General features: G+C 36.0%; 1 protein-coding gene across 1 annotated transcript; it reads right to left on the bottom strand.

Moving 5' to 3' along the window:
- Positions 1-1,051: 1,051 nt before the first annotated feature.
- LOC128992547 (ATP-dependent DNA helicase Q5-like) lies at positions 1,052-25,423 on the bottom strand. The gene is made up of 13 exons (XM_054416174.1): positions 25,240-25,423; positions 24,149-24,273; positions 15,280-15,444; positions 14,683-14,859; positions 13,912-14,088; positions 13,690-13,795; positions 13,181-13,292; positions 11,204-11,443; positions 7,626-7,847; positions 5,666-5,876; positions 4,856-5,044; positions 2,669-4,082; positions 1,052-1,676 (listed from the first exon to the last, which is right to left on the bottom strand). The coding sequence occupies exons 1-13, from the start codon at positions 25,352-25,354 to the stop codon at positions 1,573-1,575; spliced, it is 3,357 nt and encodes a 1,118-aa protein (XP_054272149.1). The 5' UTR covers positions 25,355-25,423; the 3' UTR covers positions 1,052-1,572.
- Between the last annotated feature and the right edge of the window lie 456 nt (positions 25,424-25,879).

A 25,879-nucleotide genomic window follows, 5' to 3' on the forward strand; every position in this document is an offset into this window, starting at 1 on the left:
TTACAGTCCTTTTACTCTTTACAAAACAGTACAACCCCCATCGCTGTAGAAAATTATTTAAACAAATGATTGTAATTTATTTAGCTTACCTATCAGTTTGCACAATCTGTTGATGGCTCAATCCTATTACATACATTTTTGTTTTAAAACTGGCAAACACTTTTTACGAGGGTTGAATGTCTAATTCTATCAATATACAAAGATTGAATAAGGTAGTGCACAAATTTAACGTGGTGCAATGGCTCTTATAGTTAAAACCGAAATAAATCAAATACAAAACAGACGGTCTTTGACCATTGTTCTTTGTGTTTATGTAAAAACACTGTATTGATATTTTATTTCAATAAACACTTTTTCTTCTTCTTCTTCTTCTTAAAACCGAAATAAATCATTGTACAATTTCCGATTTTGAACAGTAAATAGTTATTTGTGCAACTAGTGAGAAAAGTGAGCAATTGACTCACTCGAGAGAAATCCTTACTCACGAGCCGTAGGCGAGTGAGGAATGGTTTCTCGAGTGAGGCAATTGTACTTTGAACTCGAGTTGCACATTATACTTTTCCTATAGTTACCATAAAACAAATAAATTTGTGAAGAAACATAACCTATTTTTACACAGAAGTGAACTTTTAATATAACATTTAATGTGAAGTGACAAATACAACAGTACAACAGCTGACCAGCTGATTTACAACCAGTGCTGCCAACGTATTTCGCGCGCATACGACGTTGCCTGCATGTTACGCGCTCACTATTTCGTGCCTTCACGTTGCAAATCTGGAGTGAGACAAAGTATTTAGAGTGAGACAATGTTAACATTGTCTCACTGATGAGCGAATTGGCCACTTTGCTTTCTCAAATCAGTGAGAGAACATGTACATTTGTTAGGTAACTGTAGGAAAAGAAATAGTTTAGCATGAAAAAAATCTAAAATAATTTAAATTTTGTAATTATTATTTAATTTTGTATAAAATAAGTAATTAACTCAAAAGAAATCGTAATAAAATCACAAGAAACAATTATACTATTTCACTATTTCATTATCCCCCAAAATGGCAGTTAGGATGTTAGTAATATTTTCACCTAAAAAACTAAACAAAAAACCACTTAAACTTAACAGCACCACACTCAAATTATTTATGTATTTGTTAAAAAGAATGTAAAGAAAATATTTCTCAAATATTATTAAAATAAAATGGGTTAAAATATTAATAAAGTTGAAAAATATAGAAGATCTTAATTGATTTGAACTAAACACAATATACCTACTATACATGTACCAGTCCACACCTAAGATTACATTAGTTAAATGATATGGGGCCTTGCTACTGTTGTCGAGTGTTTTCTACTTTTAGTTGATTAACATTGTTGATTGAAGTATTATAGTGTAAGCCTGTTGTTGGCCAATAATTTGCTCCAACATTACCTTACTATTGTCACCATTGCTGATCAGACATTTATTTCTGTATTTTCAATAACTTATAATAACTTATTTAAAGCTTATTCACATTGCAGAAGCACACTCAAATCCACACGTTTATTTATTATCCAGATGGAAGAAGATTTCCAGGGTCATGATGCAACAACTCCAACAACCTTATCCACTTGTAGTTTATCTCTAAAAATGGCTTTGTCCTCAAAAATATGTTCTACAAACTTTTTCACTGTGTAATTATCTGTAACAAGAGAAAACAATATTTAAAATAAGCATTATATATACAGGTCAAGCATTATTTTATTAAAGTACAAAAGATGTCAATTAAGTGTAGTGTGCTATTTATAACAGGATTGAACTTGTGATAATAAGTTGAAAATGTTGAATAACATTTGTTCAATTTTGTATTAATTCCAACTTGTTTGTAATCTTTTGTATAAAAAACTGGAAATCTAAAATTCTTTTGAAACTAACAAATTTTTGGCACTAATAAAAAAAAAACTTCCTAGAATAAATTTTGAAACTCCTCAAGCTGCCAAATTTGGCAATGATAGTCTGACTAAATAGATTTTTTTATCAAGAAAATAATAGGCCTATTCAGTATTTTTTTTTACTTTGATCACAATTCATGAGTGATCAATAATAAATAATACCTTTGAAATCCAAAAGTCAATGTTAATTCACTCTAATAACCAGGAAATTTACAATCTGATAATAAAAATTAAAAATGTGTGTAAAAAATTGGTAGTCTCTACTCTGTTTTGACGGTACCAAACGACGAAACCATTTGGTAAGAAAACATAATAACTTCTACAGGTCATGGTGGTTCTAGATTGTTAACGGGCCTGTTTTCATTATCCTCGCTAAAATGGAGTGAATAGAAGGCTTCTAGAAGTGATAATTGTCACAAGCTGCAAGCTGACTTGCAGGATAGTAGCTAATCAATTTTCCTTGGGATAATGAGCTTAAGGCAAAAATAAAATATTTTAAATATTCCGTTTTACATTTTGGCAATCACAAACAGTAGTCATATTGGTGAATAATTTACAGGTTGAGATTAACAATTTTATCAACAATTTTAATTTTACAACAAGCCTTAAGTGCTGAGTTGCTTAATATGTGCCTGCAAGTATTGGTACTAAGACATTTTTTATGATTAAATTGTCGATGTCACAAATTTAAGGCTGAGTAACACAATGACTAAAATTATTTCAATATCATCTTGGTACTCACCAGAAAAACATTTATCGGACAAAACTTTATGTACAACCGTCCTAGCCAAATATTTGAACAAGTCTTTGTCTGCTATCCTCTTTTGCTTATAAAAAGGCATTAGGAACTTAATAACAGTATCTGAAACTTCTCTTTTGTTTACTTTGGTTTCATCTATCTCCTTAACATTGTTTCGTGATGGTAAGCACCCTTTACTATTTAAGTGTTCTTTTGATTTGTCTTTTTCTCTAGAATCTTTGCGCAAAACAGGATCATCAGTTTTGGATCTTGGGTGATCTTTAATTTTAATTTTATCTTGTGTTGGTTTTTGTGATGTTTCTTTTCTTTTACTTTCCACACTGTTGGAAGATAACCTGTTTATACTCTCACTACTGACATTACTTCTTCCTTCCTTCACACACATCTCCTTATCTGGTGTTTTAAATCTTTTACTTGGAGTACTGTCTATGTCCCCATCACCATTCATGATAGGGTCTCCGAAAACTGCATCCAGTGTTTTCCTTTTTCTATGCTTGTGATCCCTCTTTTCTGATTCAGAGTCCCCAAAAACTTCGTCCAGTATTTTCCTTTTCCTATGCTTGTGGCCTATCATTTGATATTCTTTTGTCGACTCATCAAGCACTTTGGACATTGATTGATCTAAACTGTTGATACCAGAATCTAGAAGTATTTCACTCACACAAATTTTTGCTTTACAATGTGTGTAGTCGTTGAAATCTTTCTTTTCCAAATCATGAATATTTTTAGATGTTGCCACTTCAATATTATCATTAGCTTCACTATTTGGACTATCCCCAAACAAGTCATCAACTTCAAAATATGAGTTGGAGCGAGTTTTTCTCACTGAACAAGATTTCTCCAAACTTCTCTCAGGGTTGACCATTCCCCCATTAAACATATCAATGGAAATTGTCCTAAATCCATCATTCAATGTAGCTGTTGATTCTTTTTGGAGAAACTTATTACTGACAGATTCTTTAGAATCTTGAGTGTCACTATCAGATATAACTATTTCTCCCCTACACTTGTAACTTTCAGCCCTTCCTGGGTTATCATCATCAGATATCTCAACAGTGTTTCCTCGTCCATTTTTTCTTTCACTGACATCACATTTACCAATTTTTTTACTCTCTGCATCATCGGCTGTTTTATTAGCAGTCTGAGAAAAGTAAGAAGGAACAGATTTCTGACCTTTGCTTCTTTCTTCACTTTTACTAGATTTATTTTTATAATTTTTATCTTCCCCTGAAACACTTGACATGCCAATTAGTTGTGAAGCTGTCACAAACGGGTTCTTGCTTTTGTTTGTCTTCTCACTCTTGTTTGACAGTTTACTCTGGATAGGTTGAGGTTCATAGGACTTGAGCAACACATATGTTGACATTGTCTTGGTCGCACTCTTGACGTCTGCTGACTGAAAAAGGGAAAGTGAATTAGCTTTATCATGGATTAAAGACTAAAGATAATCGACCATTAATTAGCATGGTTCATAGTCACATTGGACTTATAAGATTTTACTGAGCTGTGGAGCATTTAACATTTTAACTGGACATCATATTAATTCTATGCAAACAAAAATAAACTAAATACCCACTATAAAGATATTGAAAAGTATATTGTTTACATTTTTTGATTAATAATCTTTGAGGAGATGTTTAGAATAATGCATCAGTTTAGTAATGAAATTAAGATGTGTCTGGATCCATGTTCAGACAGGGTTTTTTTTATCTAGGTAGGCTAATTTATATGACACCTAATTCTCAAGAAGAATTATTCTATCAAACGTAAAAAAATACTCTTCATTATAAAATTTAAATTATATAAACTCCTAGAAAACCTTAGGCCTATTGAAGGTGGACATACCAGAGGTGAAAGAAAATGCACGCTTAACTAGTTAGAAGTCAAAGACATACGGTAAGTAAGGAGGATTAAGTAATAGTAATGTACTAATAAGTACACTTCTTTTTTTTCTTACTTAACACTTAACATTATTATTTTTTAATTCTTTATAGTACCTACATAGTTCTTGCACCTTACTAAGAAATCAAACACAGCCATTAAGTTACTAAAAGCAACAAGTTACAATTGTCTCCTTATTTACGTTAAGTTATCTCTCCATATTTCATATTTATAAATCTCGGATCATATTATATTAGTAGGTTAAATAAACTAAAAGTTGTAACTTACTAGCTTTGCAACGCTCCGTCGATACAATGACATTGCAGTGTTAGAGGTAAATGCTTGGTACTCCAAGTCCAAAGCAGCCTGCTCAATATCAGAATCTGTCAGTTCTTTGTCTGGAGGGTCAACTACTTTACACTGGTCGTAATTTTTTTGCAGCAATTCCCTCAGAAATCTGACATATCCTTCCCTTGCCTGGAACATATGTATAATCGATAAAAAATAACAAATGTTGATAGTTGATACAAAAACCCATATTTACTTTTTGGTCTTATATGCCTTCTAAACAAATATGTGCGTTTTGATATTTTAAATCTTTTTGACATATTTTGTTTACAATTGAACACAAAAAATTGGTAACTAGTAGCATTTTGACTTGTGCATTATAATAGTCAATCTATTAATAATTCAAAGGAAACCCAACCTGATAATAGAATTTAATATACTTTTTAAAGGTAATGTAAGGACTCTCAAATCTTTTAGCTAACTTTTATCTAAAAGAAAAAAAAATAGCAACCCACTGTAGTAACCGAGTTGCTAACATTACTTGAACTACTGAAGACCAAGACAAAATTTTACCTTCAACTTTACTTCAAAGTGAAGGATATTCGTGAGACATTAAGTTTGACACTAAACTTACTTATGTGTCACACTGGTACTAAATTAAAACTGTTTGCTATCAGAAGATAGATATGCATGTAACTTTCTTCAGCATATCAAACGTCGTAAAAAAATACAATGAGAACTTTCATTGTAGACCTAGTTTATTAGTTCTAGTTTATTTCAAATATCAAAACCGAAAGTGATTCTACTTACACTGATCGTGAGTCCGTTCACCTTCACTTTGGTACTTTCTGCAGCTCTCACTTTTGACAGATTGGCCTTCACAGTGTATTCTGCTTCATCATCAGAGTTGACCTGACTGGCTTTCCTCATTGACAACTCCTTCCTGATCATGCTCGTCAGTTTTGGATTCCTTTCCGATGTTGGGCTACGACTTCCTTCACCCGAATACACTTCAGCATCTCTGCAAAATAGGTCCATCAAATTAGATAGGGTTTGATCCCTTTTATTTATTAGGCTTACTTGGTCTACTTGATGTGCCAAGCAAGCATTATGTGCATATAAAGTTGTTAACTTACCGGTATTGCTTTTTAACACATTCACTGCTAATGATATATAATTAGAGATGGACGGGTACCGAAATTTCGGGAATTTTTCGGGAAAAAAATATTCCCGATTATCGGGACGGGATTACAATTGACTCGGGAATTTTTCGGGACGGGATTTGGTCCGATCGTCGGCGATTTTTCCGCTTCGCGAGTGCCGATAACGCCGTTATTGCGAGCGATAGGTCCGCGAACGCAGTTGACGAAGTCATACCGACGATCGTGCCGTGACCGCGGAGTCCTACCGACGATCGCGCCGTGACCGCGAGTCATACCGACGATAACCCCGTGATCACGAGTCATACCGACGATCGCGCCGTGACCGCAAGTCATACCGACGATCATGCCGTGACCGCGAGTCATGACGACGATCGCGCCGTGACCGCGGAGTCATGCTGACAATCGAGCCGTGATCGCGAGTCATACCGACGATCGCGCTGTGACCGCGAGTCATACCGACGATAACCCCGTGACCGCGGAGTCATACCAACGATCGCGCCGTGACCGCGAGTCATACCGACGATCGCGCTGTGACCGCGAGTCATACCGACGATCGCGCCGTGACCACGGAGTCATGCTGACGATCGAGCCGTGTTCGCGAGTCATACCGACGATCATGCCGTGACCGCGAGTCATACCGACGATAACCCCGTGACCGCGGAGTCATACCGACGATCGCGCCGTGACCGCGGAGTCCTACCGATGATCGAGCCGTGACCGCGAGTCATGACGACAATCGCGTTGTGACCGCGAGTCATACAGACGATCACCCCGTGACCCGCGAGTCACAAGTTACTATAGGTACCTGTAAATTGTTACCCATTTTTTGGTTTTTATAGATCAGTGCCACAAATGGTAAAAATTGATTTTGTATGTCTTTTTTTGGTAGCTGCAATACAGTACTTTCTTTTTATGCACAGAAAAAAATCCCGTCCCGTCCCAAAAATCGGGAAGGAAATAAAAATCCCGTCCCGTCCCGTCCCAAACTAAAAATTCAATCCCGTCCATCCCTATATATAATATCTTCATATTAAGCTAAAAAACATAAACATGTATGTGGAGTGTTAATTTATGTTAAATTGAATAAACTGTAGGGCTATCCTATAAATTGTAAATGAAAATGAATTATATACATCATTTATGTACCTGCCGACATACTGATGACAAACTTGTGCGTCATTAGAAGTGAATGTGTCAAAATTGTTAAGTTTGATCTTTTTATGGAATTTAATTATCAAATTGAAGTAACTTTAAACATTAAAATATGGTTAACGTATTCAGAATAACTATTGAAACAACGTTAAAAAATGTATGTACATCTGTTTTACTTTTACATGAAATCATTCATAAAGTACGCCTAGATGTGTTACACTCCTAATTGTCAAACTTAAGAATTTGTAAAAGTGGTGGAGTTCAGTGAGCTAGCTAACCTGAGATAATTAGAGTCTAGATGCTAACACAGAATATAGATACAGTAAAATACCACAAAACAGCACCGATATTTTGTCCTGACATAGGATGCCTTCAGAGAGTAGATTGAAAACAGTAACTTAGATTCTATGATTTGAAAAAATCTAAATAAGTACTCAGACACAGGTGGTACTTACTCAGAAACGCCCTTCCTTCCTCCGCCGTAAAGATCGTCAAAGCCACTGTTGTATTGTTCACTGGTGACGAAGGTAGTTCTACCACCTCGAGACATTCCACTACCAGCCAGGAAGGTGCCCAAACTCTCCTCAACTGCTGACCGGTCGCTGCACACGTCGCACAGCTTGCGACACCGAGGCTTTTCATCTCCAAAGAACACAGCAAAGGCAGCATGACGGCATCTGAAAAGTTTTTGTATATGAAATGAAGTTATATTAAGGACAATTTTTTTTTTCCCTTTTTTTTGTCCTAAGGACGCTAGGCACGAGCCTGGGATTGTTTTTTCACATTACTTCAGGCTAGACCTAGGGGTTGCGGCATTATCACTTAGATAAAATCCATTGGTGACTTGGCGGGGATCGAACCCGGGACCTCAGGGACTGAAGTCCCGCGCTCTAACCACTACGCCAGCTCGCTCCCCGAATATTAAGGACAATGGAAATGATCAAACTAGCTTGTGTTGAGTTACGTACATATTGCATTTTTCAAGCCAACCAAACTGAAAGATGTAAATTAGGGGTCTGCGGTACAGAAAATTTAAGGTCGGTACGGTTCGGTACGGTACAATATTTTGTACCTCGGTTCTCGGTACAAAATCGGTACGGTACGCGGCTACCCGTATTTTTGCGGTTTTCTGCTCAGAACTGTATTTAGACCATTATTTTTAACTTTAATACATTGACATTACTATGAAAATTGATAGTATCCTACTTTCCTGGTATTCTAACAACAATTACTGTACCACACATTATTAAAACAAAACCTTTTACTACTACGAGGATTGTGTCAAGAAAAATCACAGTTAAGATAAAGGCTTTACCTATTTTACTCTGAGATACTTTGAATAGCCATGATAAAAGTGGTTTTAAAAATAGGGTAAGAGTTTTTAGGAATAAACATGTTTGAAAATTTATTGGCAAGATAATTTCACACAACTGGTAAATTATTTCCAACCAACAATGTCTAGTTGTTTTTTAGATTTTTAAAAACATATAAAAGCATTCAGTACAAAGACAGTGTAGCTGCCAGCTGTTCACAGCAGACAACAATGAACAACTGGAGGATATGATGAAGTAATGGCAAAGAGCATCTTTTTTTATCAGCTCCAAAACTAGTTTATAAGATCGGGTCGGATTCGATACGGATATCCGAACCGGGCCCAAATTCGATATCCGACACTATCCGTTATATATCCGACTTTTTCGGATAGGCAATATATTTTGACGTTTTGGACAGAAAACTTAATCTCCATAGCCACCATTAGGTTCCCAGGACAAAATTACAGCAATACGTTTCCAACGACCTAACACCAAACGGCAAAGAAGCCGTATGATGCAATACTGATAACTAGTTTAGTCGTTATCGGCTGTTTTGCTTTACGATTAGATTCGTCTGGAACGAACAGACATAAAGCAGAAAAGAACTACCATGGTCAAATGAAAGTCAACTCGTGCTTGTCTCGCTCCTGATACTAGGGGTGCTGCGTAATAGTTTTTTTTACAGCACTGTTTCAAAGTAGAAAAATCTAGCCTACTACTGTGATGTTACGTAAACAATAGATTTAATGTTTCCCGAAAAAAGTCAGAATAGAAACAATAGAAAGGCAAACAATAGAAGGGTGGGAGGGGTTGGGCAATGACCTCGAAAGGAACGCGGGTAGTGAGTCAAGTAGGACCGGAGGGGGAAGGGGTGGGTAAGACCTTGAAGCTTTAAATAGACTTGCACTACTTCCCTAAACCTAAAGGACTGGCCGGCGAGTGGTATTCCAATCACAGGACAAGATACGTTGTTTTTTGGGTATTCATTGCCCGGTTTGACTTTGGATTGTCTTACTGTGTAGAAACTTTGAATAATAAAAGATAAAGTTAGAACTAACCACGATTATTTAGCATTGATTGTGTACATATTAAATGATTAAACTATAGGGACCATGGATATATACAAACTTTTGTCAACATCAAAATACAATATTGCACAATCGTGATATTTTAGGTCATTGACTCAATTATGCATCTGGTATTGCTGTTTCAGAAGAGAAGCACGTTGATAAATTATAAATTGATATTCCCGTAGTTAAAAAGAATTATTTTATAAACCTATAAAACAAAATCATAAAATCTTACATAAAGATAACAATAACGGAAATTGTAAAAAGGGTATAAAGATAACAACGTCATTCTTTCTCTTTGTTCTTCTATTTCTTGGGTTTCCCTTCATACGCATTCAACAAGTTGCCATGGTTACTAATCACCCATGTCGTTATCACCGAGTGCAGCCGAGCGGCACTAATGAGGGTCGGACCTTCTTGGGGGTGAACAATAGACGGCTTATCAGACCCTCCCCTCCCCCGTGGTCTGGAGAAAGCTTGTAAACAAACTATTGCACAAGCGCAATGAATACACAAACTATATAGTTTGTGTATTCATTGACAAGCGTGACTTGACATTGGGCTGACAGTAGGCGTAGGCTTGAATAACGAAAAAAAAATTATGCAAACAACAACTATCAACAACAACTATGCTTGTGGTTTCGTTAATAGAAAGATAAAATATCTATAACAAATATTTTAAGTTATAAAATAAGATTGTACATTAGTTACAAGTTTAATATGTAGCCATAAACAGTTTTATGGCAGTAGGCAATGGCCAGCGGCAAATTTAATATTCACGAAAATACTGACTGAGTTCAAGATAACATTTAACAGTCATCATAAAACTATTATATTTATGATAAAATAGAATTGGGGGAAGTCGTGAAGAAATAAAAGTGATAAAACTCAACAGTTCTTGGAAGTACTTGAATACAACAATTATTGTCGTGATAAAATGTTAATGGACTTGGGACTGCTAATGGGGTTTTTATTGCATCATCACCCTAGTAATAAATTATGAAGATCGTAAACATACATCTGATAAGACTTTTATGTGCTTGGAACCAACTGTCGTTAACTACGATAGTAACTGAAAGTAATTTATTATTATAATAGGCTGTACCGAACCGAATTTGTACCATGTAAAATGCTGTACCGAACCGATGACGGTAATTAAGCTTGTACCGTACCGTACCGACTTTTTCGGTGCACCGCAGACCCCTAATGTAAATATACATTTTTAATTTGTGCAAACTGCTTGAGAGCTTTTTTTTACAGTCAAAATTGCACAGGTAGCAATATCTAAATGTATACCTAACTTACCTAAAAGAACTGTTACAAATATTGTGAAATTTCATGTGATGCAGAAAAACTAGTTTTACTGGCTTTTGCAACATGCACATGATGGATTAACGTTTTTTTTTGTTTCTATTTAACAATTTAACGAGGTGATTAACACAATTTATACTATGGACATTTCAACAAAGATTCTTGAGCCATGTTTATATAGTCAACAGTTAAATTAAAGCTGTTAGGCCTATAACCAATACTGACGCATCAACTATGACGATTGTGATAAAAACTCTGGATTAAAAATTTGACATGGGGATGGAATGTCTAGTAATATTAATAGTCAAAGCTTCTAGTTTACAACTGTAGAAAACTCACTCTACGGATTCGCAGAATTTCACCATCTTATCAAAATTCTTGCATGACTTTTGAGCCTTAAGTTTCTTCTCGTTGGTTTTTGCCTTGAACACTTCCCCTCGTAGGATGAACTCGTACGAAGACTTAGCATTACGAGCATGATAGATCCTGCAGAATGCAGGCTTGCCGTCCCTCCCGGCCCGTCCACTCTCCTGGTAGTATGCTGGTATACTGCTGGGGATGCCCCAGTGGACTACAAATCTGTACCAGCACAATTATACCATAAACAATAACAATACTATGTCAGTTACAATACCATTAGGACGATTTACACTACGATAACTGAAAAATGTAATGATTTCTTCTTAGGCCTATCAAAAATACAAAATTGTATAAAGCGATACGGGAAGTATGTGAGTACTGAAGTTAGCGAGATAATTTAGCATACTTTTTTACAAAAGTAATCTCATTAGTTGGGGGTAAATGGGACTAACGATAGCAGCAACATTGGTAATTCCTTTACATGCAGCCACCAACATTGGTTACCGATATTCCTTTACAAGGGATTAGAACTTAATGAGCAAGTTGAATTCATATTTCAACAGCAGTTGAATAATTTTCTGGATAAATAATTTTAAAAATCTAGTAGGCCCTAACAATATGATTAAGTTTATGTAATTTATTAAATTCATTGGAAATTTATTAATTTGTAATTCTTGTTACTTGTATTAAATCTGCTAACTCGATCCATATTACTTTTAGATATCATAAGATGTGACGTCATACATAGCCTGATCAAATAAATCCCATCGGTTGTTCAATCACACTATCTTCCATTCCCACTGCTACCACAATCACCCGACACACTCTGTACCTCCAGTCGTCGTCCTATCTCACCGGCTCCCGCACGACAATGTGGTTTTTCTTAAAAGTTGAAAGTGTGTCTCATTTCAGCAACTTTCTTCATTCTACATCATGGTCCTGATTCAACAGTTTGGGACTAAAAACTTGATATTAACATTTTTGTTGTATTTTTGTGCCAACACTAGTCGCTTTTTGTGTGAGATAATCACAAACTATTTCAAAGGAAAGCGATCCTAACCACTAACATTTTTTTACATATGCCAGAGATTGTCTCTGTCTCTCATGCATGGAAGTCTGGGAGGTTTAGTATCAGGCTAACAGCTCACCTCTCTAGTGTAACTTTAAAACTGCTCGTTAAGTTTACTTGTGGAATTTCCATAAATAAACAATTTAACTCAAGTAGGTTCCGTTTTAAAATCAAAATTCAACTTAAATATTGTATTGCCTATTCATAGGTATTAAGGAGTTATTTCATAGCTTGGTTACTTCTAGGTTGGAAAGCTAGTACTATCTTACTAATATTATAAATCTGAAAGTTTGTGAGTTTGTGTGTATGTTTGTGTGTGTGTGTGTTGCTCAATCACTACTGGACGGATTGGGCTGAAATTTGGCATGATGATAGCTCACATTCCCGATTAACATTAAAGCATATTCTTATCTCAAAAACCCTTTCGGGCTCCGCCCCAGTGGCTCTGTAGTTCCCCATGTTAATCTTATGATTTTTCATATTTAAAAGGAATTAATGAATCTTAACAGCTGTTTCAATTAAACAAGTTGGTTCTGTTCTATGATGTTCAATAGCATAAAAGTTACAAGAATTACCAACAGGGTGCAGCACTATTATTATTTTTTTAATTTATGACAACAGCTAATTTCCAACCAAAAGGTGAGTGAGCGTAGCGAACGAACTTTAACCTGGAGGCGAGTTAGCGTAGCGAACGAGCTAACCTGAAGGCAAGTGAGCGCAGCGAACGAGCTCCAACCTAAAGGTGAGTGAGCGTAGCGAACGAACTTCAACCAGGACGTGAATGAGCCATGCGAATACTTATGAAGTTAAACGGGGCGAAGCCCGCGGGTACAGCTAGTCCTAAATATTTTGTAATTCTAAAAGTTATAATGCTATATGCCAATTACCTGACAGTGGCTTTATCAACTCCCATTCCAAAACTGATAGTAGCAGCTATGACTCTGTACTTTCCTCCCACCCACTGGTTTTGAACATCTACTCTTAGCTTGTCTTTTAGGCCTGAAACCAATTATTTTATCCATGAATTGAACATTATCCATAAAAATAATGGTTGAGATTTTTTTAGTTCCTCATTCATTTTAAGGTATTGAATCCGCTAAACTGATGTTTCCTTAGGCCAAAATTAATATAAAGACGATCCAACACATTTAAAAGGAACTGTTTTTTCTTCATTTTTTTCTTTTTAATAGCTCACAAAAGTAATAAGTACGGGTTTTAAAGTACAAAACTGTTTTTTACAGGTTTTCAAAAAACAAAGTGTTTTATTGGACAAACCTTTGAGATCTACGGTTAATTGCAACACCTTTATGGAAAAATACATTGCAATTTACCTATTCTAGCTTACATAGAGATTAGAAAATCAAAATACCAATAACCAGTACTGTAATTCTAATACCTGCGTGGTATGCTACTGTAGGGACGCCAGTTTTGGTCAAAACCTGAGCCACTTCTTCTGTCAAGTCTCGAGTTCTACAATATATTATTCCGCATCCACGTTGCACCTTATGAAAAAAAAACAACCCTATTAACAATAGCTATTAGCAGTAGTACATTCTTACCTATTCGTAGTTTAATTTACAAGCTAAGGACAGTTAGTTATACTTTGAGGATCACTTACAGGTTTTAGATGTTCTTCTGGTAGTAGATGTTTCACAACAAATTTCTTCAAATCAGAATAAGAATGTTCCAATGCGTCTTGGTAGACAACATCATAGTACAAGTTTGAACGAAAGCATGGTGTTTTAAACTTCTTCAAATTCTTAAGCTTCAGCTGGTTTATAATGTCTTCCACAACCTAAAAAAATATATTATTAAGTGTTTGTATATACAGTGCATTATCGAACCTGCTGAAATAGGCCCTTGTCTAAAAACTAATAGGTCTCCTAGTGACATTTACTCAATCTTAAAATTTATCCGGCAGGCGTTTTAATTTCATAGTTGTCAAATGTCTTGGCATATAATTTTGAATAGAATGGAGTTAAATGTATTAATATTAATACATTTTGTAATGTTTTAAATTACCCGTATTGTTGTTTCCGCTCTGTAAGAAGCTATGAAAGCTAGATGGAAAACTGCAACAGAAAACACTGGATGAATTACAAACTAAAAACTTTGTTTCTTTGTGCAACCAACTCCTAAACGCCTAATTAAGATATTATGTCACTGATTGTAATAGATTTATTTAGATAGCTGGTGTAGGCATAGGTGACAAATGCATAATTATCTTAACAGAAACTCCAAGTCAGAAGAGACTCTTGATTTACAAGCAATTTTGAATCAGAGGTGTCTAGGCCTACTCAACTGATTAACTGTCTATTCAGGCAATAAGCTGTTACAATGTTATTTCGTTTTACAAAACTGAACTAACATTACAAGAACAATATATTACCACAGCACTAGCAGTAGCAGTCAACGCGATACAAGGTATGTCAGGGTACTGTGCTCGTAGGTTTCCCAGTTTGAGGTAGTCCGGGCGGAAATCATGGCCCCACTGACTTACACAATGCGCTTCATCGACTATTATATAGGCCAGTTTATTTACCCTGTGCAGATTTCTTAAAATATCCTGAAACAAAAAGAATTAATTGGCTTTATTAGAAAATGTTTAACTGGTATTTAAAAAAAAATCACTGGATTATTTTTTAACCGACAGTTTTAGAATTGAGGCATGGTTAGTCTAGTGGTTAGAGCACGGAAATTCCGTTCAGTTCAGTTAAATTGTTGCGGATCCCTAATGCTTTAAGCTATTGTTGAGTTTTTCACGGGGATAATGGCCAACCTGAGAGTTTGAACTCCACCTAGAACTGTAGATGTTCCACCATTACCAAAAAGAGACAGTTCTCTCAGATAAGAAAATGTCAGGCCTATCTGTATTGACTTAGATCATTGCTTCCACTAAAATTCATACTTGGAAATGAAAAAAAGATCAAAAGAAAAATGGCCAACACACATGGAAAACCTTAATAATACCGTAACCAAAACATACCTTAAAAGTGTTTGTAGCTGCTTGTTCCGGCGTAATGTATAGTAGCTTGATTGTTGTTTTCTTACACTTCAAGTCATCAATTACATGTTGGCGCTGGGCAACTGTCATCTTGGAATTCAGTGTGTCAGCTGCAATCTTCAGCTTTTTTAGATGGTCAATCTGATCCTACAAAGTCAAATGCCACTACTATTATTACTTAATTACTGTGACAAGTTTTGCCATAACAATTTAAAATAAAAAGAGTTACTAAAAAATTGTGTTGTTAAGGGTGTTAAAGGGTATCTATTTTAGCCCTAAGTTGCTGGAATTAAAAATTCACATTACTGAGTCTACTATTTATTAAGACCTATCTCTACTACTATTTGTCTACCGTATACCTATTTGTGGTACAGTTAGAATCTCTATTAACTTAACCCTATTACAGTATCACACTCAGGACCGGGAGCGTAAGCAAAAATACGGATAACTTAAATGAAATCCTGCCAGGCCTAAACCTGTACAGTACCAAAGTGGATTTAAAAGGTCATTGGAAGAAATTAAACCCTGTACAAGGTAAAAGGTAATACATATAAGTTATTATTTATATTTAACCCTTTGGGCCCCAACAAAATTTTTGCGATTTTTTTGGAGGTGACATGCCTATACTGCATGGTCAGTACTGGGAATGACAGGCCAAAATAGGCGGTTTTTACAGCATTGTATTAATTTGTTTATAACTTTATTTAATATTGAGATAGAAAAATTATTTTGGCATTATTTTTTAGCTTACTGCTATGGCAACAATTTGGCATAAAAATAAAAATAAAAAATAAAAATTTTAGTTGACAAAAATAAAAAAATAAAATAAAAAAATAAAAACTTTTTTAAATTTTTTATTTTGAGATGTATAAAAAATAAGTGAATAAGTGAGGAGGCAGATCCTATTGCATTTTTATTAGTCACTATACATTTCTAAATAATACCTAAAGATTTGGTGCAAAAATATTTATAAATGACCAACTTACGGTATATTATGATAAATACTTCAATATCCGTTATCGGCCTAGTTACCGCAACAAACATGTTTTATTATAGTATACAAGTATCAATGTAAGAGATGCATATCAAATTGAAAGAAAATAATGGAACAGACCTAAGACTAAGAATCTTAACAATATATCTGATACAAATATTTTGTTTTACTCACCAAAAAGTTGTTTTCACCATGTTCCGTAACACCAAAAGTTTTAGTTTGTAAATGGAAATAACACCGATAACTCACATAATGTCTTAAAAATTGTTATGTGCTGTATCAGAGAAAGACCTCAGAAAAGAAGAAAATAGTCTTCAACTAACACTAGTTTATAAAATTATTAAAAAAGGCTATTTACAGTATTTACAAATCCAAATGTTAACGTTTAGTTGCATTTGTGGCGATTGTAGCACTCCGCATGCAGTCCTGCTTTACAAAAGCAACACATAGTGCGCGCTCTTCTCCTTTTTCCATCTGGGTTTTTTTTCCACTGCATACAGAACAGTTCTTTTCCTTGTTATCAGGAACTTTTTCCAACCCAAACCCTTTTCCAACTGTTGCGTCACCCCCACCTCTACCGGCAACTCCGTATTTCTTTTCGAACCAAGAATTTGCTAGTTCATCCACCACAGCTGTGATAAAAGAGGCACGGCTCATTGGTTTTTCAGTGTTAAGTTTGTACAAAACATATGCATTTATTTAGCATCATGCGGCCAAATATGTTAAAAATCACTTTCTTCCAAGGTTTCATCGAACGTCGCTCATCAAGGTAAGTGTACAACATTTGATCAGTACCATCTATGCCCCCCATGCCATTGTTGTACTGATGGACTATTCTAGGCTTAGTCTTTACAATTACTTTCCTACTTCTCATTTTTGTATATCTTACATTTTCTGCCTTGCTATCATTTGATAACAGAATAAACTGAGATTTGTTGGTCGGTTTCTCGCGGTAGGCCATGTACAAGGCGGGTCCTTTTCGAATGTATTTTTTTTGTCCAACAGCATATTTCCCCCGTAGCACAGTGCGCACACCTACTCTGTCAACTCTAACAGTTCCTGTAAGCCAAGTTAATTTAGAATATAAGTATCTAGCCAGGCGAAGAGTAGTGAAAAAATTATCCAAAAATAGATGAAAGCCTTTGTTCAAACAGTTGGCGATGTTCATTAGTTTGTTGACTACAGAGAATGCCAGGCCATGCTCAGTGGTTTCTTCATCATTTTCTCTGTATTTGGCACCTTTGTAGCAAAAAAGTGCCATGCAGTAATGGGTTAGCGCGTCACACAGTACCCACAGCTTCACTCCCCACCTGTGATGTTTTTTTTTTGGGAGGTATTGGGTCAAGCCAATCCGCTTTTTTGTCCCCACTAACGACTCATCGACAGATAGTTTCTGGTAGGGTACATAGTAAAACTTGGCTAACCGGTTCAGATGGTCGATGAGTGGTTGAAATCTTCCGCATGGGTCATAGCCCGGTTCGCCATGTTTCACAAGTTTGCTGCCATCAACCAAATGAAAAAATGTTAAGATAAGTTCAAACCGTGTTCGAGAAAACATTTTTGCAAACCAAGGAGTGGACAGGGACGATGGCTGGCTCCAATAGCTTCTGATTGAAGGCTTCCGGATTATGCCCATGTTTATAATAACAGCAAGGAAGCCTTTGAATTCCTCAGAGGTTAAATTTACCCAAGATCTCAATGTACTCTGAGGTGACAAGCCATGTTCAGCAGATCGCAAGAAATTTGTAGCGTATCTGTTTGTCTCTACTACAAATTTTGCTATCAATTCAGTAGTAAAAAACAGAGAGAAATAGGTAATTGGCGAGGAGTTTCTGGGTGGGCAATGCTTAGGACCTGGGACTTCATTGAAAGTGAAGTTGTGCTGGTAACCCGAATCATTATCCTCCTCGAGTTCATCCCAGTCACTGGACTCAGGTTCAACAGGTCTTCGCCTACTACGATTTGCTTGAGTCTGACTTCTTCCTCTCCCTCTGTGTGAACCCCTGCCTCTAGGCCTAGGCCTAGCACAATCCCTAGCAGTTTGAGTACCGGTATCTGTTGGCAAATCTGGTAGAGCATCAGTAGGTCTAGCTTCTTCTGTAGGCATATCTAGGCCAAATCTATTGTCATTGCTAGTTGATGGTTGGCCTAAATTAAAATCAATTACTTCTTGAGGCAAATCTGCCAGAGGAAGGACATCATCAATGTCTTCTTCATCAGAGGAAAACATATGAGGTGATCTGATCGGTCTTTGCAAAAAACCTAGTCTAGGCCTACCACTATTTTCCGGGCTATATGTCGGGTCTTCATCCGTGTCGTCAACTAGTTCTGAGGAGGATGAATCAGCATCAGAACTTGCAATATTGTCACTGAAGTCAGAGTCATCACTGTTCTTGTCGGCAGAATATACATTCAAACCTGCTTCTTGAATGTTACACAACAGAGTGTTTTCACTAACAGGAGATTCTGCCCTAGTTCTTTTTTTACTCATATTTGAGACAAATAAAAACAGTCAACATGCAAGAAATAAAGGATAAAGAACTTATAGAAAGGAACTAGGCCTAAGTTAGTTAGTTAGTTAGTTATGAAAATAGGTTTCCATGTCCATGCAAGGGCTATAGCATGCACCCAAATAATTATGCAGTTACAGACGTAAGTTCATAGTTGATTACCATTATGATGTTTTGATAAACTCACTAAAAGAATAATAAAACTTTTGAAATTAACTTCAAACAACACAAATCTGTAGTAAAAATAACGGTATCCACGTAACAAAACAATAACAAACACCGGCAGTTACTCAAATAACAAACAACAACAAACAACAGAGTTGCTGACTCATGAGACAGCTGAGCGATACAGACGACACAGCCTGCCGATATCGTTTTAGAAACAATAACAAATACTATATAAAATAAAAATTGACAAAATATTACTTGTAATATATTTTATTTATGCTTTGGCTACGCAATGACGTTTTCTGATACACAAAATACGTTAAAATAGCGCTGTACTATATAAAATAGTAGATGGCCGATATATCGGCATATTGTCTTTCTGCTCATGACCTTGGGGTGCCGATTTATCGGCACTGTGTCATTTTCAGCACAATATTGACATGCCGATATATCGGCACTTGGGGCTCAAAGGGTTAAATTGCTTACATACAAGAGTATTTAACAGAACCGTTATCTTGTATGTTTTTATTGAAAGAAACTAACTTGCTCAATGACTATTTAGAATCACATGGTTTATATAATTAATTAAATCATGTGTATGATTGTTTTATCTTGAAAACATGTTTCTGTAAACACAGTTAATAATAAAGTTTAACAACTATTAATCAATTATATTTTCTTTCTTTATTTAAAAGGTCATGGTGCCCAGGTATGTTTTATTTTGTGTAAACTCTGAAAATTAATCTAAAATGGATGTGAAAGTACAAATATCAAAGCTTGATGGGTCTCAGTCCTGGTGTAGGTGGAAGAGGCAAATGGAATTGATGTTGAAGCATCATGGGGTCCTAGACATTGCAAAGGGCCAAAGAACTTTGCCTAGAATCACTGTAGACGATGTGACTGGTCTAAGCCCTGAGGAAAAATCAAGAAAAGAACAGGCACACAATGAGGCAGTAAGAGCATATGAGAAAGATGATTCTCTAGCCCAGGTCCTGATGGTAAGTGCTGTAGATGATGCTCATGTTGAATTGACAGCAACTTGTGACTCAGCAAAAGAAATTTGGCAAAAATTGTTGAGTGTGTATGAACAGTCCTCAAGTCAAAGGTTAGATAGGACTTTGGAAAATTTCTTTTCTGCTAAAGTAACCGAGGATGAGGAATTAGTTCAATACATATCTCGTTTGCAATTAATGTTTAGGGAAATAAATGAGGAGTTGCAAAAGCATAATGCCAATGTATTGCCTGCTATTGTACTAATGTCCAGAATTATGAGTACATTGCCAAGTGAATTCTTTGAATTTAAAAACGTGTGGGAAAGCATTCCTGTTGCTGATAGAAGTATAGAACTTTTGATTGAAATGATCAGACTTATTGAGTCAAGGTTACCTTCTAAAAATTCAACAAGTGGAGGGCATGCATTACAAATAAATAAGAAACCATCATCAACTTGTGTTAAGGAAGTAAAGGCAGGTAAAAACAATGCCAGCAGTTCCAAGGTTAAGTGTTTTATTTGTAAAGGGCCGCATTACGCTAGCAAGTGTCCTCAGAATCAGAATTTAAGGAAGCAAGAAACTTACAAAAGAGGTGGGGATTCTTCTAATGAGAACAAGAAGAAATCTGGTCAATTTTTATGCTTTGTAGCTGATGGACATAGTGATGGTACATTTATAGCTGATTCTGGTGCTTCACAACACATGTGTTTCAAAAGGGTTTGATACTTACCACTGTTATTCTAAGCCTGTTTCAGTTACAGTAGCTAATGTAGAAGCTATCTATGCTGAAGGAGAAGGTGACATTCGGTTTGTTGTAAATATTGGTAAGAGTAAAATTGAACGGATATTGCAAGGGGTATGGTATATTCCAAAACTAGGCAGAAATCTTCTTTCGGTTTCCAGGTTAGTTGAAAAGGACTATACGTTCAAAGCAAACAAAAATAAGTGTGTTTTTATAAAGGACAATAAACCACATTTAGTTGGACACAATGTCAATGGCTTATTTGAACTTGAAATGTCAGTTTTACAGAGTAAGTCTTCTGTACAGCTTGTGAGTAGTAAAAATAAAACTCTACAAGAATGGCATGAGTGTTTTGCTCATCAAAACAAGGCTCATGTGTATAAGTTTCTTGGTGATCGGGGCATATCTGTGAAAAAGGATGACTTTTTCTGTGAGGGATGTGTACAAGGGAAACATCACAGAGAAACTTATCACACAAGAACAGTGAAACCTGAAAGTCCAGGTGAGGTTATAAGTGGTGACTTATGTGGACCAATGGAAAATATTTCTCTTGGTGGTAGTCGTTATTGTCTAGTGTTGAAGGACTATTACACTAAATTTCGACGAGTGTTCTTTTTGAAGGAGAAAAGTGAAGTTTGTGATTGTCTACAAACATTTCTCAATGAGTGTCAGACAGCAGGTCATGTTGTTAAATCGTTCATGAGTGATGGCGGAACAGAATTCTGTAATGCCAAAGTGAAGAAACTACTCTCTGATCGTGGTATCACTATGAGAACGAGCATGCCTTACACGCCTGAACAAATGGGGTCCGTTGAAAGAGAAATGTGAACCTTAGTAGAAGCAGCACGTAGCATGTTGTATGCTAAGAAATTACCCTTGAGTTTTTGGGCTGAGGCCATGAACACTGCCTGTCATGTTATCAACCGCACTGGACCGTCTGTTGATGGTAAAACTCCTTACGAGTTGTGGTTTCAAAAGGGTCCTGCGCCCGTTGAACATTTTTGCCCTTTTGGTGCTGAGTGCTATGTCCATGTACCAAAACCGAAGAGGAAGAAATGGTCTGCTAAATCGGTTTTTGGCATATTAGTTGGATATTGTGACAAACAAGATGGCTATAGAGTCTATGTTGCGCCAAAGATTGTGGCAAGCAAAGACGTTATTTTCAAGGAAATTTCCAAGGAAATGATGGAAAATGATTCATTCATGTCTCCTCGACAGATCGAAGGAAACAAAGAATATGAAAATGCTGGTGAGTCATCTCAATGGAATGAGGGAGTTCAAGGCAATGAAGTTGAAATGTGCATTCAATTTCCACGAAAAATCAGTGACAATGGAAATGTGGGGATTGAAAATGATGCAGTGTGTGCTGAAAATGATGTAGTGTCTGCTGAAAATGATGTAGTGTCTGCTGAAAATGATGTAATGTCAGTTGAAAATGATGTAGTAAGAGCCATAAATGAAGATGACAGTCGACCTCAACGTCAGCGACATATCATACCTTCAAGACTATGTTTTACTTGCTGAAGCAGGTCCCTCCTACGACGAAGCAGTTAACAGTCCTGATTGGTGGCACTGGCAAGCTGCAATGACTGATGAAATGGCATCAATAAATGAAAATGAAGTGTTTGAGTTAGTTCCAAGTCCAAGTAATAAGAGAATTATAGGTCTAAAGTGGGTTCTAACACGAAAACAAAGTCCAGAACGCTTCAAGGCAAGGTTGGTAGCAAAAGGATATGCTCAAAAGTATGGAGAGGATTATAATGAGACATTCAGTCCTGTAGCCCGAAGCGATACCATTCGATGTCTTTTGAATGTAGCTGTTCAAGAAGATCTTTACTTAAAACAGTTTGATGTGAAAACTGCATTTTTGTATTCTAAGTTGGATGAGGATATCTATACTTGGCAACCTGAAGGTTATGATGACAAAAGTGGAAGAGTTTGGAAACTGAAACGCAGTTTGTATGGTCTGAAACAAAGTCCAAGGTGTTGGAGTAAGTGTCTAATGCAAAGTATGCTTAAGAAGGGTTTTAGCCAAAGTACTGCAGATCCATGTTTGTTTATTCGTAACAAGAACGGTTCAAAATTGTATGTAGTAATATTTGTGGATGATGGTCTGATTGCTGGTTCAAATCAACAAGAGATGTCTGATTTTATTGCACAATTGGAACAAGACTTCAAGTTGAAAGTTACTAATCCTGAAACCTACCTTGGAATGGAGATTCATAGAGCAGAGGGCAGGATTTCTTTGAATCAGAAGTCTTACATCAAGAGTGTACTTGAAAGGTACAGGATGTCAGAATGCAATCCAGTTGGTACGCCTTTATGCACGAAGCATGAAGATACAGTAGAGGAAAACAAGCCTTTGAGTAAAGGAGTTCCTTTCCGAGAAGCTTTGGGCAGTCTGATGTACATAACAAATACGAGGCCAGACATAAGTTGTGCAGTGAATATGGTACTGTAGCACAAAAGCTGAACAATCCTACTATGCAAGCATGGAGTGATGTCAAGAGAATATTCCGGTATTTGAAGGGGACATTGGATTATTCACTGACTTATTCCAAAAGTGAACCAATTCTCCGTTGCTACAGTGATGCGGACTTTGCAAATGACAAGTCAAGAAAGTCACGCACAGGATATTTGTGTATGTTTGCTAATGGCATTGTAAGTTGGTCTTCAGTGAAGCAACATTGTGTTACATTGTCAACCACAGAAGCAGAGTTTGTTGCTGCGAGTGAGGCTTCTAAGCAAATAGTATGGTTGAAAACAATGTTGGGTGAGATATATGGTCAAGAAATCAAGGCTGTTCTTTTTGTAGACAACGATGGAGCTGTTCGACTAGCTAGGAATGCTGGAGAGTTTCATAAACTGTCAAAACACATTCATGTGAGATACCAGTATGTACGTGAGCAATTTCTTGCAGGTACATTTGATGTACGTCACGTGTCTGGGAATGACCAACTAGCTGATTTCCTGACGAAAGGCCTACCAGTGTCCAGATTGAAAACCCTGTTGGAGCATGTTAGTTTGAGGGCATATTGAAAGAAACTAACTTGCTCAATGACTATTTAGAATCACATGGTTTATATAATTAATTAAATCATGTGAATGATTGTTTTATCTTGAAAACATGTTTCTGTAAACACAGTTGATAATAAAGTTTAACAACTTTAATCAATTATATTTTCTTTCTTTATTTAAAAGTTTTACTTGTTCAATGTTCGTACCCAGTAAAATAAAATCACAATTAAAGTACTGTGGCGGGGTGGTGGATAACAAGAGAATGACGGTTAATCAAGGTTCTACTACACTGATTCAATTAGGCCTAAATCATCGCTTGGAAGATGAAGAGGGGTAAATATAATTTAGCTGATTATATGTACTTACGTCCCTTCGTTTTGCAAGCGTAAAAACCATTACAACAATGTTAGCCTAAATGAAAACATACCTTCATTAATGCAAGCAACGGAGAAAACACAACAGTGACTTTATTCTCCTGCATGACAGCTGGTAGCTGGAAACACAATGATTTTCCTGATCCGGTTGGCATGGACACAAAAACATCATTGGTACCTATAAAAAAAAACAGTTTGAATTTATGTAGCCTATCAAAAATCCACTCAAAATTAGCCAACCTAAAATAGCCTTAGTATTATTATCTATATTACCTTCTTTATTAATAAGGTTTAGACTAACTTATGCCCTGGATTAATGATAATGGGTCAATCACAAGTAAAAAATGTGTTTCGGCCACATCAGATTGTTTTTACTCTACTATGTGAGTACAATATGGGTTCTGGGAGGTTTTAAGCTTAAATGAAAAAGCCTAATTTGAAAATTCTTGATGAATCATGATATTTCTTAAGTTCAGTCAGTAATGGGGCAAAATTGTCACAACAACATTAAACTTTGTTTCATGTTTTTTTTTTTTAGATCATAATACACTAGCCTTAGGCCTACACGATAATGCTTAAAGCAACGGATGATTGTTCTTGTCGCAAAGCTCACTGGTTATAGAATCGGCAGGACCCTGCTGAGACTGCTGGAGAGTTAAGTACGGTACTTTGAGCACTGATAAGTTAGACAGCTAAATAGTTTAAATGTGATGGCGCCATATCTCTGCCTTTTCCTGTCTTATCAAGGTTCACATTTGGCACCTATTCTTTCTAATCTATTTGTTAATGATGTTGGCAAGATTACTCACTGCAATCTCCTAATGTTTGCTGCCGACTGGAACATTTTTGTGGAGCTTCGATCTGAGCTGGAGCTTCTAGAGCTCCCTAAATAACATTGATGACTGGTGCTTGAATAACTGCATGAATCTGAATACTGCAAAGTGTAAAGTTATGTCGTTCAAACGTGGGACCAGGATAGGCCTACTCAGCTCTGATTACTGTTTAAATAGTATCACGCTACCAAAAGTTGACAGAGTGAAAGATTTGGGCATTATTATAACGTCTAATCTTAGCCTATTCCATTTTTATTAAGTTAACTTAACTTATATCTAGGCCTAGCTTCAATGGATTATTGGAATATTACCTTTGACAATTGCTTCAATGGCATCTTTTTGAAGTTTTGATTTAAAATCGTCATGTGAAAAGTACTTTTTCAGGTTTTTAAGAAGTATATCAGGTGAATTAATATATTTGTCCATTTTGGCTTTCCTACCATATAATAAGTTAGTCTATCATAAGTTACACAAATTAACACACTTTTCCAATAAAACCGCTAATATCCAATAAAAGCTATTGTTGTGCAGAAAATCGCATATAGATATAGATTTATAAACTATATTAAAAAGTTGTTAGTTGTTAGATAACATTGCAAAATATACTATATAGCTTCTTATTTACTTATAAATTGAGGTTAGGTTAGAACTTACAAAACATACAAGAAGAAGAAAGAACTTTGAACAAGGCTATGCAGCTTTGTTGTTCGAAGTTTCGGTTGCCTACTCTGTTCTGTATGAAAGATAATTCAGGACGGTTTTAACATAGATAAAACATACTCCTCAACTTACATTTTTATGTCTTGTGTATGAAGTTTTGCTATTTAAGTAATAATACTCAGTGTTCGTTTAGATTAGTTTGAGACTTGTGTGTTGTTGAAAGAAATACTGTATTATCATAGATAGTATTGGTATTATCTTCTATCAACATCATCATCCAACTTTTACCAT

This window comes from Macrosteles quadrilineatus, unplaced genomic scaffold (assembly GCF_028750875.1).
Source record: "Macrosteles quadrilineatus isolate MER2022 unplaced genomic scaffold, UCM_ALF_1.0 Scaffold_4__1_contigs__length_99947679, whole genome shotgun sequence".
Classification (NCBI taxonomy): domain Eukaryota; kingdom Metazoa; phylum Arthropoda; class Insecta; order Hemiptera; family Cicadellidae; genus Macrosteles; species Macrosteles quadrilineatus.